The sequence below is a fragment of the Astyanax mexicanus genome, chromosome 9 (assembly GCF_023375975.1).
Source record: "Astyanax mexicanus isolate ESR-SI-001 chromosome 9, AstMex3_surface, whole genome shotgun sequence".
NCBI classification, from domain to species: domain Eukaryota; kingdom Metazoa; phylum Chordata; class Actinopteri; order Characiformes; family Acestrorhamphidae; genus Astyanax; species Astyanax mexicanus.
This window is the reverse complement of record NC_064416.1, coordinates 29,343,883-29,359,474: the sequence shown is the minus strand read 5'-3', so window position 1 is coordinate 29,359,474 and position 15,592 is coordinate 29,343,883. Positions and strand designations below refer to the sequence as shown.

Below are 15,592 nucleotides of genomic sequence, written 5' to 3'. Positions count from 1 at the left end.
GGTGCAATGTTTACTTGGTCAACAAGTAGGGTTGCCACCTGTCACACACACATCAACATTAAAAAAGTTAATGATCAGAAGCCCATTAACAGTACATAAATAATAAAAAAAAAAATATATATATATATAAATATTAAATCTATATGTTTACATATTTATATTTTGACTACACAGCAGTTGGGCCTTATTTTAGTTTCTAAAAGGTGGCAGCCCTGGATGACCAGCTGGGTTTTTATTGGGGTACAGGAACTGTTTATCGCGACTCTGTGTTTCCCGGTTCCTGTTTTGAGGAAGGACCGAAATATGGTCCCCTGTTCTGCCAGTTAGCATTACCCTGTTTTTAGCTGTAGTTCAGTAAATATAGCTGCTGTATAAAACTGTAGATATAAATAAATAACCTCTATTTCTGTCAAACAGAGCTTTCTCTGGTCCGGTTCTGGTTCGGTAAGGCTGCGCGTTAGAATTATACAGCTAACTGTTAAATAAAGTAATGTAATTATATATCTTATTATTATTACTCTTTTCGATTAGCTAGATGGCTAGCTACATTAGTTAGTTCGATAGATAGTTTAATAATGCTTTAGTGAATCTCGGTCCAGTTGGTCTTACTGGTTACTGTGTTAGATTGTATGAGTCTGTGTTCAGAGAGGAGCTGCGGATGAGCGGGAGGCGAGCCGAGCCCCGGGACTGGGACTGGAACAGCCCGCGGTGCCGAGCGGAGCTGGACCACATTTTTTTCCGGCAGCATGATTACATCCGGGCCAACAGCCCCGAACACGCAGAGTTCTGGACTTTCTTCGAGCGCTTCCAGCGGTTCCGAGCCAAAAGAGAGCTCTCCGGGTCCAGCAGCAGCAGAGGCCGGGCCGAGCCGCAGGACGGTAAAGCCCGGAACCGGAGCGGAACAGGCGGACCGGATCTCGGGCTTCCTAAGGAGTACGATGCGCGGTACCGGATCAGCGTGTCGGTGTGCAGCAGGGACGTGGAGGACGGGTTCGGAAGCTCAGGTCACCGGCGGTCCGGCGGGGAGTCTTCCGGACCGGGCCGGGAACAGGTCTCAGAGTGCCGCCTTGCTCTGCTCCACTTTCTGGACTTCGCTCAGAAACAGAGCTTTAGTAAAGTGCTGAAACTCCGGCGCGAACAGAGGAACCTGCCCATCTTCCAGTACCGGGAGCGGCTGGTGGAGCTGGTGAGGAGGAACCCGGTGGTGGTGGTGGCGGGAGACACGGGCTGCGGAAAGTCCACCCAGGCGCCCCAGTACCTGCTCGGCTCCGGATTTAGTAACATCGCCTGTACCCAGCCCCGCCGCATCGCCTGCATCTCCCTCGCCAAGCGGGTCAGCTTCGAGACCCTCAACCAGTTCGGATCCAAAGTAAGAACTGGAACAAAGTGATTGTAATTCATTCCTAAAGGGAACAGTGTTCATTTTATAATAGGATATACTGTACACACACACACAAACATACAGTACAAGGCAAAGTTTGGACACAACTTCAACATTCAATGTTCAATGTTTTCCTTTTTTATTTATTTTCTACATTGAAGATTATTACTAAAGACATCAAAACAATTAAGGGACATATAATAAATTATAAATCATAAATATTAAAAAAAATGTTTGACTTCTAAAATCCCCTGACCTAAACCCAACTAAGATGGGTGAATCGGTGGTTTGATATGAGCTGGAGCTTCACAGCATGAAGGAAAAGCAGCAACTATTGTTCACCCCTCCAGGAACTCTTTTAAGATGCTGAGAAAACTATTCCAGGTGACTATACCTCATGAAGACACTGAGAAATAAATACCAAGAGTGAGGCTATTTTGAAGAATCTAAAGTATAAAACATATTCTGGTTTGTTAAGTCCTTTTTATTTACAAAAGTTCCTTGCTTTGATGTCGCCAGTAATACATTTACAGTGTAAAAAAAAATATAGACCAGTCTGAAATGGAGTGCATTTCAACCAATGGAAATTGTACTGTAGGGTAAATGTCAGATTTTTAGATTATGTACTTTTTAGAATGAATTTTATTCTGTGTTTTCTGAAGCAGATCACTAAGAGATCCTGGGTATCATGAGTAAAGGGCACAAAATAGAATTAATACTTCTTACCATCAGGGTTTTTAATTATTGTGCTACTGGAACAATAAATTATTTGATGTGAAAACCTTGTGGCACAGTTTAGAACCGAACCCTCCCCCTGTGTGTTTTTGCTGCAGGTCGGCTACCAGATCCGCTTTGAGACAAGTCGAACCCCCTCAACCAAGCTGCTGTTCCTGACTGAGGGTCTGCTCCTCCGGCAGATCCAGCAGGATGCTGCACTGTCCCAGTATCAGGTTCTGATCGTGGACGAGGTTCATGAGAGGCATCTGCACTGTGACTTCCTGCTGGGTGTCCTGCGCTCTCTGATCGCGAGGCGGCCAGACCTGCGGCTGGTTCTGATGTCCGCTACCATCAACATCAAGCTTTTCTCTGGTTACTTTAACCATGCCCCTGTGCTGCAGGTACCAGGCAGACTCTTCCCCATTCAGGTGAGGCACCATCATTGGGAAAGTAGATAAAACAAATAAATAAATAAATAAAAAAACAAGCCAAAAGGTTTCATTAGTAAGGGAAATGCAGAATTCAGCATCACTTATCAATGTCAGTATAAGTTTACTACCCCTTCATAAACTGTCTGTTTTCCAGCTGAAAGCTGTACAGGGCTAGGATATTAACAGTTCCTGTGTTCCGAACTGGTAGTAATGATTTGATAAATTATGAGAGGTGTTTAAGTCGTGTCCATTACTGGGCTGTGTTTATTTAGGTGATTTATCAGCCGATCCCACCAGAGGAGCAGGTCTCTAAATCAGAGAAGCTGGACCCGCGCCCTTACCTGCGAGTTCTACAGGGGATTGACCAGCGCTATCCGGCAGAGGAGCGAGGAGACCTGCTGCTGTTCCTGAGTGGAGTAGCTGAGATTTCCACTATCATGGAGGCTTGCCAGACATATGCCACCCACACCAACCGCTGGATCGTCCTGCCCCTGCACAGCACGCTGTCCCTGACCCAGCAGGACAAGGTACAACCCTCCCAACAACAACCTAACAACTGACGGACAGCTTCAGTTAAAGCCACTCCTCAGTCTGAACACACACACACACTAGAACACTGCATTTACATTGCTTTGTCATGCACAGCAAAGTATCCCACTCATTTTCATTGGGAAGCATTGGCATTGTCAGACATTGTCGGTGCATCATGGGCCTGGCACGTCAAGCCTGGGGGATGCGATGCGATTAAAAGTTGAGTCAAGGTCAGCTTTATGCAAATTAATCTGCCCATTGCGTCCACATGTGACCAGTTGGAGGGGACAGTGCATTCATGTGCGTTGAAACGTCGGAGCAGTGTAAATGCAGTGTAACAAGCACTGCCGGTGTGAAAGGCACAAGGCCAGATTGTGGTCAGTAACTGGGAAATATTAGGCATAAATAAATGCTAATGTAGTGATGATTGAATGTAAAGCAATGGCACTTTTTTAAACTTTGATTTCAGGTGTTTGACATTGCTCCCCCCGGAGTCAGGAAATGCATAATTTCAACAAACATAGCTGAGACATCAGTGACCATTGATGGGGTGCGGTTTGTAGTTGACTCAGGTACAGTAACTGCTGAAAGGAGAACAATACACTCTTGTTATCATATAATATATTTAAAATTAATTAATTAAATGAGTCAAACTTAACATTTGTCTTGTGTGAATATCCAGCTTTACAATAAGACTTAAACTAAAGTAAAACATGAAAATAAAGCTAATGAGATAAAATGAGACTAAACAAAAATTAATCTCATCCTTTAAGAGTGTCTGATTAGAGTTGGGTGTCAGTGTACTATATAATATTTGATATTTTGTTTATTCTGTATTTTAATCTTCTGTTTTTATTACTGTTTTTTTTTTCCTCTGATTGTTATACAAATTATACAAAATCAGGTAAAGTAAAGGAGATGAGTTTTGACCCGAAGGCAAAGATGCAAAGACTTCAGGAGTTCTGGATTAGTCGGGCCAGCTCAGAGCAGAGAAAGGGACGTGCAGGAAGAACCGGACCAGGAGTCTGCTACCGGCTCTATGCCGAGTCAGACTACGAGGCCTTTGCCCCGTACCCAGTCCCTGAGATCCACAGGGTGGCACTAGATTCACTAGTGCTCCAGGTATGATGGTATTTAATAGCTTAAGCTGTAGCTGAGATCCAATTCACACCTGGCATTATCATGTGTCCTGTGTGATCTGATCACAAACGATAACTGAAACACATATCTGTTCACACCTGGTATTTTAATTGCTTTTCCTATGAGCACTTTTGATGGGATTCCTCACATAATTTCTTCTGTGTATGTGTAGATGAAGAGTATGGGTCTGGGTGATCCTCTCTCTTTTGCTTTTATTGACCCACCGCCCACTTCCAGCATTCAGACAGCAGTGACGTATCTTAAGGAACAGGGGGCGCTAGAAGCCCGTGGGGAGCTTACCCCTATTGGAACGCTGTTGTCGCAGCTGCCAGTGGACGTGGTTATTGGTAAGTGCCAGTCAATAGGCTTGTTTGAGGGTTGTCAGGTCTGACAGTATCCACATTCAGCGGCCTACAGCAGATCTTGCAGTGTGGCGTTACAGATCCCTCTAATATTGCATAAAACTGCATGGATAGGATACACAGCTAGGTTGCTATTAGGAGAAAAAAGGCCACTTAATCATAGTGTCAAGTACAGTACTGTGTATTATTCATATGAGATAAAATTCTATCTTATCAACACTTTTCAATATGGGTCTACGTAGCTACTGGTCAACTTAAACAAGCCTAATGCTTTTTTATCTTGAGTGATATTAAAATCGTTTTTAAAAGCATGGACCCATATTATTGAATTAATCTACTGTAAAAGTACAGTGAAAATGTTTATTTGAGATTGTATTTAGTAATTGTTGTGAGGCAGTAGTTTGTTGAAGATGTATATTTGTATTTTTGTTTATTTGTATATATTTTAGGTAAAATGCTGGTTCTGGGTTCGCTGTTTAGTCTGGTTGAGCCGGTGTTGACCATAGCTGCAGCTCTCAGTGTTCAGTCGCCATTTCTGCGCAGCGCTCAGCATAACCCTGACTGCTCCACTGCGCGCCAGCCCCTGAACAGTGACCTGGGAGACCCCTTCACCCTGCTCAACACCTTCAACGCGTGGGTGCAGGTCAGCACATCCCTGACGTTTAATATAATAAAAACATTTTAGATTAATACTAAATATTTACCTACTGGTTCATGATAACGAAATAGTATAGTTTCCAAGCAATGAAAGCAGCATTATGGGAGAAATGGTTTGGTTTGCTCTTGGGCTCCATCTACAGGGGTGTGTAATTCACTTAATAAAATATAAATCAATATATTATATAATATAAAAACTTTCAGTGCCCCTTTCATGGACAGCTGTACAGGTGCATTAGTTGAGGAGCTGATAAAGAGAAGCAGTATCTGAAGTGTGCAGAGCTTAAGGACTGAGACGCTAGATCAATATTATTAAAATTTTACATTAATAGAAATCCCCCCGTACACAAACATTATCGTTACAGTCAATTGAGAATCAGTGGAGCACGATTCGGAATCTGATATTTTAAGATACAACTGAAGCATACAGAATGCTTCTTTAAGTAAACATTTTATCAAATCAAGAGATTTTTCCTGTTTTTTCCGGTTTATTATTATGATTAACAAATACAATGTTTATTTTGTATTGATCCTCTGCAGGTGAAAGGGGAAAGAGGGGGTGGGTCAAGGAAGTGGTGTAAGAGGAGGGGACTGGAGGAGCAGCGGCTGTACGAGATGGCCAATCTGAGACGACAGTTTAAGGTAAAGCGCAGAAGTGTTCTCTTTGGGAAGATTTTTCACCTTTTTAATAAATGAAGGATGACTGAAATTTCTATGATAAGATATTAATAGTGTGAAGTGTGGCAAGGTGAAGGCTGGGTGGTAGGGGTAGTTATCACTGCACATGCCACCACTCCCTGTGCTCACATCGCCCGCTGTCCTCACACCACTAACCCACTCCCTGTCCTCACACTGCACCCTTTTCACACACTGCACCCTGTCCTCACACTCTTCCTGTCCTTTCACCGCACTGTGTTCTTACCCCACACCCTGTCTTTTCACCACACCATTGTGCCCTGTCCTCACACCTCTTGATGTCCTTACACTGGGCCCACACCCTGTCCTTTCACCATGCCATTGTGCCCTGTCCTCACACCATGCATCTAGTCTCTGTCCTCACACCTTGCTCTGTCCCCACACCTCACCCTGTCCTCACTCTGCTCCCTGTCCTTTCACCTCTCCAGGTTGATTTTTTTAAATGTAACACTGGCTGTAAATAAAAAAACAGGGATATTCCGCCAAATATTGATTTCTGAACGTTATGAATATGAATTTTTTTTTCATTGCATTATTTCAGCCATTTCTCATTTTCTGCAAATAAATGCTCTAAATGACAGTATTTTAATTTGAAATTTGGGAGAAATGTTGTCCATAGTTTATAGAATAAAATAACAATGTTCATTTTATAGGCTATTTACAGTGGGGAGAACAAGTATTTGATACACTGCTGATTTTTCAGGTTTTCCCACTTGCAAAGCATGTGGAAGACTGTAATTTTTATCATAGGTACTCTTCAACTGTGAGTGATGGAATCTAAAACAAAAATCCAGAAAAATACATTGTATGATTTTTAAATAATTAATTTCCATTTTATTGTGGGAAATAAGTATTTGATACACCAGAAAAAGAAACTTAATATTTGGTACAGAAACCTTTGTTTGCAATTACAGAGATGAGACGTTTCCTGTAGTTCTTGACAAGGTTTGCACACACTGCAGCAGGGATTTTTTTTTGATCCTTGATTTTCCTTGATCCTTGATTTTAATCCGTAGAGTGTTACTGATTGTTTTCTTTGAGACTGTGGTCCCAGCTCTATTCAGGTCATTGACCAGGTCCTGCCGGGTAATTCTGGGCTCATTCCTCACCTTCCTCAAGATCTATGCTCCACGAGGTGAGATCTTGCATGGCGCCCCAGACCGAGGGAGATTATCCGTTATTTTGCATTTCTTCCATTTTCTAATAATTGCACCAACAGTTGTTGCCTTCTCACCAAGCTGCTTGCCTATTGTCCTGTAGCCCATCCCAGCCTTGTGCAGGTCTGCAATTTTATCCCTGATGTCCTTACACAGCTCTCTGGTCTTGGGCATTGTGGAGATGCTGGAGTCTGACTGATTGAGTGTGTGGACAGGTGTCTTTTATACAGGTAACGAGTTCAAACAGGTGCAGTTAATACAGGTAATGAGTGGAGAACAGGAGGGCTTCTTAAAGAAGAAGTAACATGTCTGTGAGAGCCAAAATTCTTACTGGTTGATAGATGATCAAATACTTATTTCCCACAATAAAATGGAAATTAGTTATTTAAAAATCATACAATGTATTTTTCTGGATTTTTGTTTTAGATTCCATCACTCACAGTTGAAGAGTACCTATGATACAAATTACAGTCTTCCACATGCTTTGCAAGTGGGAAAACCTGAAAAATCAGCAGTGTATCAAATACTTCTCCCCACTGTATATGCCTATAAATAGCAAATATATATATATATATATATATATATATTGTAATGTGTGTAAATATTAAACTCTGTATGTATTCGTGCTGTAGGAGTTATTGAGGAGTCACGGCCTATTAGAGACAGAGGAGCCGCCAGCTCCGTCGGCACAGGGCCGGACAGAGCGGCGGGAGAGGCTGACCGAGCGCAGCCGGCTGTACCAGCTGAAGAGGGAGCATGAGCTGCAGGACGGCGGCCGCAGGAAAGTGCTGCGTCTGGACGAAGGCCAGGAGGAAGAGTCCTGCTCCGGGTCAGACAATGAGGGAAGCGGATCTGGGAAAAAAGACAAAAACTCTATGGGGCGAGACGTGGACATACAGGTGATTCATATGCAGAAAAGCAGCACAAACACGCACACAGTCAGACTGCCCAGCAGTGGTACCCAGCAATATATTTCAGACTGTAAGTACAGTTAAACTGAGTAATTCCACCTTTATCCTCACATACTCCTTTGTGATTGGTTGCTTTGTAGGAAGTGAAGTTTAAACTGCGTCATAACGTGACCAAGCTTCAGGAAGCTGCATACGTCAGTGCGGACCTGTCGTCTCGGCAGCTGGCACTGCTCAGATTGGTGCTGTGCCGCGGTCTGTACCCACAGCTGGCACTGCCTGATGAACATAATTCCACTCGCAAAGACTCAGAGCAGGTATCCATACACGCACGCATGTACACATACCTAATGAAACAGCTACTGTTCTAATGTTCTGGGTTTCAGTAAGGTTTAGGTTGATGTTGTTGTAAAAATGAAAAATGAAAGGTGGGCTAGCCCCCACCTCTCCTCCGGGGTACAACTCCCCTACGTGTTCGTTTGATAGAGAGTCGAAGGCAAGTTGAGTGAAGTTGAAAGCAAACCAAGCATTTATTGCTGAATTCAGGAGAACTAGTACATACAAGACAGTATTACAGCCATCTCCGTAAAGTTCTGACCCCCCTTCTGATCTGACTCCACGTTTATACCCCAAAATGACGTAAGCCTGTTGATGAGGCGTTGTTAAAATCATCTCATGTTAGCATGCACGTGTCAGTACTGAAGTTTCACGTGTCTGACTGGACCACTAGTGTTTGACCTTGACTGTGTTCTTCCATCATGGAACCTCATGGCACTATCTGTGTGTGTGCGTCACCCCCCTCTTTGAAGCCGAGGTTTTTTAGGGAGGCACTCACTCACCAAAAGGCTGCTTTGATCTAATAGCCTTTTTGTAGCAAATTAGCCCCGTACCAGTCGAATTGATGACCGTTAGTTAGGGTCATGCAGTAAAACAAAATACTTCAAGCCTGAGCTACATCTCATATGTTATATGTTAATGTGTTAGTAAATGTATCATGTGGGTTAATTTGTCATATAATAAAGTCTGTGTTAGTCACATGCCATATCAAACAATGTTTTACTATATGTGTAAAGGATATATTGTGATTATTGGTTAATCTTTTATATCAATGCGTGTAAAATACACTGTGAGTAATAAAAATGATCAGATACAATGTGAGTATTGGTTATGCATATTGAATACAAGGTTTCACACAATGATTATGTCATTACAGATACTAAGATAAGTAATCATAACTGAAAGATATTTGTCAATCAACCCAAAGTATAATAAACAGTTACTCTTTAATGTTTAGGACAGTCATTTTTAGACAGTCCTGCTGATGACACACCCCTACCTCCACTGAAGCCCAGGCTTTGGAACATGGTTGATGTGTATTATTAGTTTGGTTAGTTTGGTCTTAGATACAGTCAAGTGCATGTTATTAGTAATCAGTGTTTGAATGGTGGTATTATCACATTTAAATAAAGTAATGTATTTGATTGTTTTAGGTGTTTCATACTCGTAATAAGCAGGGAGTCGTGATCCACCCGACCAGTGTGTTCGCCATCGACCCGGAGGTGCTGCATGTTTCCGAGAATGAGACCGGAGAGTTTGGTGCGCAATCCCGTACAGCCTGGAGCACACAACACCATGTTTATCACCATATTTTATCCCCACTTTGTTTTTGACAATTTTCCAATTGTAATTGGGTTCCTGGTGGAGAGGTGACCGTGTGTTTTGGTGTCTCTCACCTGCTCCAGGAGCTGATAGGGGGGAGAGTAACAGGCACCAGCTGCTGGCGTTTGTGACGCTGCTGGAAACCAACAAGCCATACGTGTCCAGCTGCGTCCGAGTCCCGGCTCTGCAGGTCAGCACAGCGATCATAGTGATCGTATCTGTGACTCAAAGTCTAGTTTATGGACTTGTTATAGAATTTAAGCAGCTGCAGCTTTGATGTTTCAGCAGTTCTAATTTTGCATGTGTGTCTGCAGGCTCTGATGCTGGTGGCGAACAGTGTGGACAGTAATGCAGACTGTACTCGGCTGGTGGTGGACGGTTGGCTGGAGCTGTGCGTGTCTGATGGCGAGGCAGCACTGAGGGCTCTCTCCTCTGCCCTGAAGCTGAGGGCTGAGTGGGAACGACTGCTCCAGGCCCAGCTCGGCCACACGGGTTCAGGTTCCACCGCAGGTCTTGGGTTCTCCGGGCCAAAACCAGGTCGACGCGAGCTGGAGAAACTGGCTGAGGGACTTGTTCGCTTTCTGGTCTACAATGAGGTACTAAATAATTCATAATAATATGTTCCATCTCTAGGCACCTGGAACTTTTCTGAAACGAATTATGAACAAAAAGAGAGTCAGCTTGGTTCTGATTGATGGAAATATACCAGATTTACCAGGCAAAACATTCAGATGATCAGTGAAATCTATATAATAATAATAATGAATGCAGTATTGCAATATTCTCTCTAATGCCAGTGGAACTGGGGGTTATTAGTAGGGCTGATGTATGTATGGTTTGTATTTTTTTAAATAAGGAAAAATATATTATACATTTGTATATATTATATATTAGAAATGTAGAGGCCTGTTTGTTTGTTTTTGGTCAAATTAGGCAGGTAAAAGTTCTGTTATTGGTTCTGATGATGTAAAGTGAAGAAAAGAAGGGATTAACAAATATTTGTCTGGTCAGGTGACTTACAGTCTGAGACGGCTGACCGCACTTCAGACTCAGAACCTGTACATTGGACCCCAGCTGAACCCGGAGCTGTCACTCCCTCCACTGTTTCCTGGGATGAAGGCAGAACCGGATCCAGTAAAAGGAGGCCTGCGGGTTACCAGCTACTTCACCTACAACTGCCTCTGTGTGAGTGACCACTCTCCACTAGATTTAGGAGGGAGGTCAGGTCAGGGGAGGGGTGGAGCTTCAGAATCCAGGAAGTTTGTTGCGTACTCATATTAGGTCAAAGCATACAAAACCGTAAAACTAGAAAAAAAATTGTAAATTATCAGAAACTATTGGCGAGGGTGGTGGAGGGTTTTTTTGTGAAGTTCTGTGCAGTGGTCAGTGTTCAGGTTCAAATGGGACCAGTTCGCCACTACAGGGAACAAATAACTGTTTTTATCTTTGATGAACCTAATTGGAATATTACCCTTATTGTAGGGAAACCTTGCATCTTCACTACTGATTTTAATAAACAGTAATTGTTTACTTTTAAGTCAGTTTTATGTAAGTCCATATGTCCTTAAATTTTCCTTCAGTATAAAGAGCTCCTTGTTTCAAGACAATTACAGTTAAAATGTTTTGTGAAAAACAGGAGTCTTAAGTGTGTGTGTGTGTGTAGGACTCTAAAGACCTGTACAGTGAATGTTTACGGACGTTTTGGAGCTGCCCTCACTGTGACCTGCACATGCCCCTGACCCCACTGGAACGCATGCAGCACGAGGCCACCTGCAGATCAGCAGAGGAACAGCAGCCAGAAGACGGTAAGAGCACACCTGAAGGACAGTACAGATCTTTAGTTTAACCCTCAAAAGTGCACACTACTGAGGGCACTTCCTCATTCATAATAATCTGCCTCCACAGACCCCACAGATGACTCACCACAGGCTGCGTCCACATCTGCTCTGACTCGACTCTACCACTGTGACCTCTGTAACAAAGACTTGACACTCACCTCCACGCAGATCCTCAAACACAAGCGCCAGCACCAGCCCTGACCTCTGTGCCAGCCTTCTGCCCTGACCTGACCCCTGCGCAAGACTCCTACCCTGACCCCTGCCAGCCTCCAGGAGTTTCCAGGGGAAGCTTGTAATTGAGAAGCTTGGTGCCCGTGTGGGGCTCATACGGGCACAATGGTTCCGCACGCCATACAAAAACACAGGCTGGATTACCTGGCTATGCTGTGCGTGCGTTACCATGTGATGTGCCATGTGCCACATGTGACTTGGGCCCAGTGTTTCAGCCTCAAACCCAGGTGAACCCTGTGAGGTGAAAGATATAATTGTGAACTGATGGAGAGTTAAGCTAAAATATTTGCTCCGTTTAAATAAAGAAATATTTATTTGTTTGACTAAATTTCTTACAAGAACTTTTGTGTCTACTGTTAATTTCTGTATAAATTTAATATTTTCTTATTATTTCATTTATTAACGGACTTTTTTTGCACTATAAAGCGCATTGGATTATAAGGCGCACTATCAATGAATGTCTATTTTCTGGTCTATTTTTATACATAAGGCGCATTTTAAGAGAAACTATAAGGGATCTTCTAAGTCAGCAGGTCTCACTGCTGGGTGGTGGTGGAGGGGGTAGTTCACTAAGTTAAGTATAACTAAGCTAAGTAAACAAAACTGTAGTAAAAAAAAGACTTTCTTTTAAATTCAAACAAGGACTGGATGTTAATCTACACAGATTCCTCTCCTGATAACTGTTTATTCGGGTGAGTAAAGCGCTTCCGTTTCTTTTCAGTAAACTTAGATCCCTGAATTTCCCCAGCACTAAGACTGGAACATTAGCGACTAACTAATACTAATACTGCCCGACAGCGTAACCCTGAGTAACCCTAAGTGCTCCGGTAAGCCTGGGAGGAATTAGCTAGCAGCTCCTCCCATGTAGTTTGTTTTAACACAGTAAATATGTAAAATGCGCAGGCTACAGTCCGATAATACTAGCGTGGTTACCGGGTAATGCTAATGCTGCTCCAGCTGTGCTAGCCAGGGTTAGGGGCAGGCTACTGGCCTACAGTAAACAGGAAGTAGACAGTCTGAGCAAGACTGGACTGACCCATGGGGTCAAAAAACATTGGAATTCTAAGTAAATTGATTTATGAACTCTTACATTTACAGCATTTATTTATTTAGAGCTATTACAGATAAGCCATGCTTAACTCTAACTGGTGTACAGCAGCAGTGGGTGGGTTATCCAGGTCCAAAAGGTAAAAATCCATCCAAGGGTTTTGTTCCACCTGCTTGGCTGCTGGACCTGGATTTGTCACCTTGAACAGTCTCACTGGTGTAGAGTTGTGATTTGACCAAATCGGAAAACAACCACGGCTGCAGCGCCTTGTTTTGCAATTTAATTTATCCCCTGCTGAATCCCATCACCCTGCTGAAAAACCCAGCTGGTTTCAGATGATGTAAGCTGTTCTTTTGATGTTTATGTGGTTAGAATGCTGCACATTCAGGCAAAACAAACCCAATACTGGTGAAGAGCTAAGGGGTTAAACCAGCCCAGCTCCAAATTAGGGCTGGGAATCACCGGGCATCTCACGATAATGATTATTTCAGGATACATGATATATTGCAAGACAATAGTGCCCCACGTGGAGTAATAAAGCAGTAACTGTATTATGTCAAAATGGGAAAACAATATAGATCGCAATATAAATATTTTGTCACACCCTTATACCACAGTGCAGTTATGCTCAGTGATTTTTGGAGCTTGGACTTCTACAGAGATTTAAAGGGTTTGATTACAAAAAGTAAAAAAGCACCATGATCCAGCACCAAGTTTACCTGCTAGGGCTAATGTTACCAGTAGAACACAGACTGCTAAAAACTGATGGGTAGAAAAATATTACTATGTTTTTTATATGATCAGTTGTTAAAATAAATATTGTTGTAAATCGTGTTTATCCTCAGAATACAATATGAAATATTTATGTTTTTTTTTTTTTTTTTTTTTTTTTTTTTTTTAAAGGCAGTCTTCCAGTAAAACAATAGCACTGGTCCAGCAGGTGGTGCTGGGGGGTTCGATGAGATCCAATGAGTCATTTTTTTAAAGAGGGTTGGATATTTAGAAATTATTAATAAAGAGATTGTTTTGTGAGGTTCACTTTCCAGCCTTTTTTGTTACTGGATTAAAAACAAAACCAAACACTTTTATTCTGAAATTCACACTGAAAGGTTTCTGTCGAGCTTCTGCTGATCAATAACCAGTCTATGTCAATAACTGATCTATGTAATAAAAGATTTTCAGGGCAGTGACTGGAGAGACGAGAAACACACAGAATACAGAACGAGCCAGAGTTTCATTAAAATATAGAATGAGGGTTTAATTAATGATACAAACCCACGATATGTAACACTTCAAAGCAGCACATTGGCACAAAGTCAGAGAAGTAAGACAGCACAGAAATTAAAAACCCATCTCCAAAAATAAATAATGAATCAGAATAAATATCTCATTAAATAAATAAACAGGTAATGTTTTTTTTTCTCAATAATTACTTTTCAAACTAATAGATACATACATATTAAAATATGCACATCGGCTGAAACAAATGACCCAAAAAATAAGTAAATAGGTACGTCATTACTGGAAAATTATACGTTATTGATTAATCAAATCAAAAGGCACATTTATTAAGATGTACGGATGGGGCCTTTCTGGGTGAACTCGAGGACCAGTGTCCGGTGAGGTCAGTGATGGGGGCGTGCTCAGTGATGGGGGGGCGGGGTCAGTCTTTGTACACTTTTCCCACAGTCTCAGTTTAACGTCTTCCCGGAAAAATTCTCCATTCAGAAGTGTGTACAGGGAGGGGGCGGGGCCTGTCTGATTCTAGCGCGAGGTATTTATTGGGTTCTGAGAGAATAAAAGTTAAAGCCGCTTCATCTCAAACACACAGTGTAAGATCTGAGGTCCGATCTAAACTCCAGGCAGTGTTTAAACAGATTTATCTGAATTCCTTTAGCATTCTAAAATTGCACATTTTTCCAGTATACGCCAAAAGGCTGAGATATATTTGATAATCCCTCTATAAAATCAGAGCGCATATAAAAGATCCGGGTCTGATTACAGTGAGAATCTGAGCAAATCTAAGTTCCACTAAAAGGGAGCAGAAAATCCCTTCAGTACAGCAAAATTGCGCAATAAAACTAGAATCAAATCGATAAATGCTTCTAATTTTGGCATTGATAAGATTATTTGTAACTAATATTGGCTGATTTTTTAATCATTGTCTGGATGAGCAGAACAAACATGTGTTTTAATTCAATATGTCAAATTATATTTCTCTGTAATGATATCTTAGGTAAATATAGGCCCGATGTCTTCATTTCATAAACATTTTAATATATATATATATATATATATATATATATATATATATATATATATATATATATATATATATATATATATATATGTTTCATTTTTATGTTAATTAAATAGTTTTAATATCTGGACTTTGCTGCTGTCTTATTAGTTTTGGTTTAAATTCTGAGCACGGAACACATATTACACTGTCCAGAAGTAAACAGGCGCTTATAAATAGCAAGCTTCTGGTGCTGATACATTGTTTGGTGTGAAAGAATAGAACTTAGACACTCTTGAGCTGCTGTACACAAGTGTAAGGGCACCATGTCGATAGGGAACATATCGAACTGTGAAACACTGGGACTGCAGGCAGTATGTGGGACGGGCCGGACTGGCAGTTCTGATCCAGATCTAATCATTCATCATTAGAGCCTTATCTTAATGACCTTAAGTCTTATGGCGGAATAAAATTAAATCTAGAGATGTAGAGGCTACTGCCCCAGTACAGGAGGGGACTATTAATACCCTATTAATATTATTGGGAGGAGCATCTGACCAGAGTAGATAAGTGGATCTTCACCCTAATCTCCAAAAC

The 15,592-nt window shown here is 41.9% G+C and overlaps 1 protein-coding gene across 1 annotated transcript; it reads left to right on the top strand.

Moving 5' to 3' along the window:
- The first annotated feature begins 270 nt into the window (after nucleotides 1-270).
- On the top strand, nucleotides 271-12,036 carry dhx34 (DEAH (Asp-Glu-Ala-His) box polypeptide 34). The gene is made up of 16 exons (XM_022679768.2): nucleotides 271-1,369; nucleotides 2,215-2,526; nucleotides 2,802-3,056; nucleotides 3,530-3,632; nucleotides 3,965-4,182; nucleotides 4,373-4,547; nucleotides 5,012-5,205; nucleotides 5,760-5,861; nucleotides 7,705-7,971; nucleotides 8,124-8,297; nucleotides 9,471-9,576; nucleotides 9,723-9,829; nucleotides 9,954-10,235; nucleotides 10,651-10,824; nucleotides 11,303-11,444; nucleotides 11,545-12,036. The coding sequence occupies exons 1-16, from the start codon at nucleotides 659-661 to the stop codon at nucleotides 11,676-11,678; spliced, it is 3,456 nt and encodes a 1,151-aa protein (XP_022535489.2). The 5' UTR covers nucleotides 271-658; the 3' UTR covers nucleotides 11,679-12,036.
- Nucleotides 12,037-15,592: the final 3,556 nt, after the last annotated feature.